This window comes from Brassica oleracea, chromosome C5 (assembly GCF_000695525.1).
Source record: "Brassica oleracea var. oleracea cultivar TO1000 chromosome C5, BOL, whole genome shotgun sequence".
Lineage (NCBI taxonomy): Eukaryota > Viridiplantae > Streptophyta > Magnoliopsida > Brassicales > Brassicaceae > Brassica > Brassica oleracea.
This window is the reverse complement of record NC_027752.1, coordinates 45,643,888-45,647,798: the sequence shown is the minus strand read 5'-3', so window position 1 is coordinate 45,647,798 and position 3,911 is coordinate 45,643,888. Positions and strand designations below refer to the sequence as shown.

Below are 3,911 nucleotides of genomic sequence, written 5' to 3'. Positions count from 1 at the left end.
TCACAGTATTTTGATAAATTTCAAATCTAAATATTTATTTATATTTTATTATATTATTTTAAAGTAATGTAATTAATTTTTGAAATTTTTTAAAAAATACAGCAAATCCAAAAACCAAAATCTAAATCTAAAAACCAAAAACCAAAAACCAAAAACCAAAAGCTGAAAACCAAAAATCAAAATCTAAAAACCAAAAGCTAAAATCTAAAAACCAAAAACTAAAACTAAAAACTACTGAAACAATCATCACCTAAATCATTATCACGTATGTATATATTTTTTTCTTTTAAAAAGAACAGAAATTAAATCTTCCCCATATTTCTAAAAAATTCCCCATCATTTAAAAAGAAGTTATGTCCCCTCAAGAGAATATTGTGATTAATTTATTTATTTTTGAGAAAAGAGAATAATGTCATTACTATGGTGATATAGCGCAATAAATTATCGAGGGGTCACTTGTTAAAGGCATTGTCATGTACTGAGACAACACATCAGTAAGCTCATTGGTAATGCAAGAATCAAGATTCCATGATTCTAGCTAGTTTCGTCTGAGTCACCAATTTATTACTATATGGCAGCATGGCATACTTTATAATTCAGTGCTATCACGTGAAAATAAAGTAGAGAAGAGCTGATTAAGTTATGTTTTAGTTGTCCTTACCCTAAGGATTTTTCCGTATTCGGAAATGAGATAAACAACGTAGTCCGGTAATGTGAACTGGCGAGAGCGAGCAGAGAAAGGAATGAGATAATAGTTGTTGACGAAATCGTTGCCACCGAGTGTGATTAAGACAAGAGCTTGATTAACTAGCTGTTGTGTAGCTTCTGGTCCGATCAATGCGCTCACTCGTTGCTGGTACTGTTGGAAGTATTCGAACTGTCTAAATATTCTAATTATGTTTACCTGCCAAACAAAAAACATAATCTATGAACGAGTTGAAAGACAGCAATTAAACAAGAATTACAATGAATTAATACGATATTAGCTCCTTGAACCCAGAGTCGACGTACCAAAAATAAAACATTTTTTCAAAATTTCCGAAATTAATATACATAAACCTATGGCTCCTAAATTACTAAACCAAAATTTTTATTAAGTTTTTTTTTACTAAAATGGCTAGAACTTCCAAAATTCCAGGACCGGTTTGGCTTAAACCTAAAAAGACTAATTTTTAAAAATATTTATAGTTAAGCCCAAAATGACTAGTGTTTTTTGTTTTTGTTTATTGCATTTAATTATTATTTTTGCTAATTTTTATTGCATTTAATTTGAGAATTATCGAAGTTGCTTACAAATTGAATTCCAGTGTCGTTGAGGATTCCAATTCCAGCGGAGGCAAAATTAGCACCGACAAGAAGATTTTCTCCGGTGAGCTGCGGGCTAAGGTACGGCAAAGTCGACGGCATGCCTATAGCTTCACCTAGTAGAGATAAAAAAAAACATTAAACCATGGTTAGGGATAATTAAAGAACATATTATTATCTTATAACCTTTCTCGAACTAATTAAATATACTTACTGATAATGTCGGGGATGTTGAGGCCGTTAGAGAAACGCCCAGTGGGTCGACGGGTCGGGTAATCGATACCATACGGGTAATTGTCGGCGCGAGCAGTGGTGACAAGGTAATCGTTGTTTCCATTGTCGACCAGAGAATCACCAAAGACGTAGAAAGCCCTAGATTTAACTTGTGGTGCAAGAAAAGTAACAATGAAGAAGAGTGATATTAGAAACCCTAGTGGAGAATAATTAATATCCATAGTTATGGGCAGAGATGTGATTAGATAACGAATGGGGAGAAAGGATTTAAGTTGACGAATACTATGAGAGCATATGGTGGGTTTTATATATAGACACGCTGACAATGGATATGTAGGTTTCAATAGTAACGTATACATATATGTTATATATGTGTGTATGTTTTAATGTGTTTTGCTTTTTGGTTGTGAATTTTAAGACGAGAGAAAAACATTAATAGAGGCTGCCAACTGATACACTATGATCTTGTTTGTTGTTTGGATGTAATAAATGTTCTAAATGGAATCATTTTTTACCCTTTCAAAATTTGATTGAATGTTTATACTGAATCACATGTATTATCTACAACCGATGAGTAAATTTTGGATCCCACTAGTAGTAGAAGAGGAAGCTGGATATGGAAAGCTATCTGTAAGTTGAGACCGATAGCTAGATCAATGGTGCACTGTGAGGTGGGATCAGGGATTACTGCTAGTTTCTGGCATGATAACTGGACTTCCCTTGGTACGCTGATTGAGCTAGTGGGGAAGAGAGGACCGCAGATAACCGGCCTGGGCATTAATGCAGTAGTGGCGGAGGCGTTAACTAATAATGGCTGGTGGTTGGATCGTAGCAGAAGCAGGAGTCCTACGATCTTGCTTATTAAGTCTTGTTTACCGAATGCGCAGGAGATTATAGACTCGGAGGTAGATGATACCTATGTGTGGTACCCGGGAGCAGATCGTGGCTCAGGTAATTTCTCTACGAGTGAGACGTGGAGAGCCTTGCATCCTTATCCAATAGAATTGTTTTGGCATAAGGCTGTGTGGTTTACTGATAGAATTCCGAAGCATGCTTTCGTGGCGTGGGTGGCGGCTCGGAACAGAATGGTAACGAGAGATAGGCTTATTGGATGGGGTCTCACGGTTCCTTCCAATTGTGTTCTCTGCTCAGGGCACGATGAGAGTCGACATCACTTATTTTTCGACTGCTCCTATAGTTCTCAGGTCTGGACTTTCTTCCTATCTCGATTGCAGCTCACTCCGCCTCAAGGCTTTGAGGATGTGTTGCGTTGGCTGCTAGCGCCGTCGCGTGATAAGAACATGGTTTTGATAGTAAGATTATTTCATCAAGCAACTTTGTATTTAGTTTGGAAAGAAAGAAATAGCAGAGTTCATAACTCGGTGGAGAAGCCTCCAGGGGTTATTATTGCAGAGATTCAACAGATTCTGAGACTCAGATTGGATCCGGTGGCTCGTAGACAGACACTTTTGCCAGGCCAACCTTCGGTCTTGGTTACTTGGTTGTCTTTTTTTGCACTTTAGAGTTTTCAAGCTTTTTTTGTGCAGTTTGGTGATTGTAGTTTCGAACTGGACCTGTTTTGGGTGCCAAGATTTAATAAAAGGTAGTAGTTTAAAAAAAAAAAAAAAAAAAAAATTTGGAATGACTAAGTATCTGCATCCAACGAACAATGGTAAGTTGCGGATTTCCACAACATATATGTGAGAAACTACCATGTTTAGAATTATTTGATTCTTTTAAATTTTTTGTTGTTCTTGGTCTCCATTTTGTGTAGTGTTGTGTGTTTACCCTAATCCCAAATCAGGGTGTTATGGCTGGACCGGGCTCCAATGAAACTTAATTTATATAGCCAACCATGGGTCCATTTCCAACTACTCGGTTAGTTAAAATGTGATAAATATCCAGTATCCTCTCGCTTTTTCATGTCATGGGTTATACATGATTCTTTAAAATTTTGAATTAATATTTAGAAATGCTCATGATGGCTGGATAATATCTAAAACACTACAGTGAGATAAACAGCATCCTCATGTCAAACGAATTCCATCTATAAGTTCAAAAATCGAAAGTTAATATTGGTAGATATTTGCAATTCAGATAACAAAAAGCTTTACAATAACATGATGTGGTTTTCTCCAACCAAATGCATCTTCTTTCATTAAATAGTACAGTTAAAATAAAATGAAAATATAAATAAAGTATTCTGGAAAAAGTGTACATAACGATTAAAGCCATTAATGTGAATGGAATGGGTCGTGTTCAATCCCATGCTTTAAAATTTTTTTGTGTATTTTCAAGTATAGTTCTAGTTTCTGTGTGTAATGCTTTATATGTTTTATTTTCTTGAAATGATGCGTATATGCTTGATAAGT

General features: G+C 35.6%; 2 protein-coding genes across 2 annotated transcripts in view; one reads left to right on the top strand and one right to left on the bottom strand.

The window, feature by feature from the left end:
* The window catches only part of LOC106343368 (GDSL esterase/lipase LTL1-like), a 4,348-nt gene extending 2,498 nt beyond the window's left edge, over positions 1-1,850 (bottom strand). Inside the window, exons 1-3 of the mRNA XM_013782548.1 lie at positions 1,520-1,850; positions 1,294-1,421; positions 662-904 (exon numbers count right to left, since the gene is read on the bottom strand). Coding sequence (XP_013638002.1) covers positions 662-904; positions 1,294-1,421; positions 1,520-1,760 — 612 coding nt within the window. The 5' untranslated portion in view covers positions 1,761-1,850. The remainder of the gene's footprint in view (positions 1-661; positions 905-1,293; positions 1,422-1,519) is intronic.
* Positions 1,851-2,195: 345 nt separating this feature from the next.
* LOC106292426 lies at positions 2,196-3,062 on the top strand. The gene has a single exon (XM_013728014.1). The coding sequence runs from the start codon at positions 2,196-2,198 to the stop codon at positions 3,060-3,062; it is 867 nt and encodes a 288-aa protein (XP_013583468.1).
* Positions 3,063-3,911: the final 849 nt, after the last annotated feature.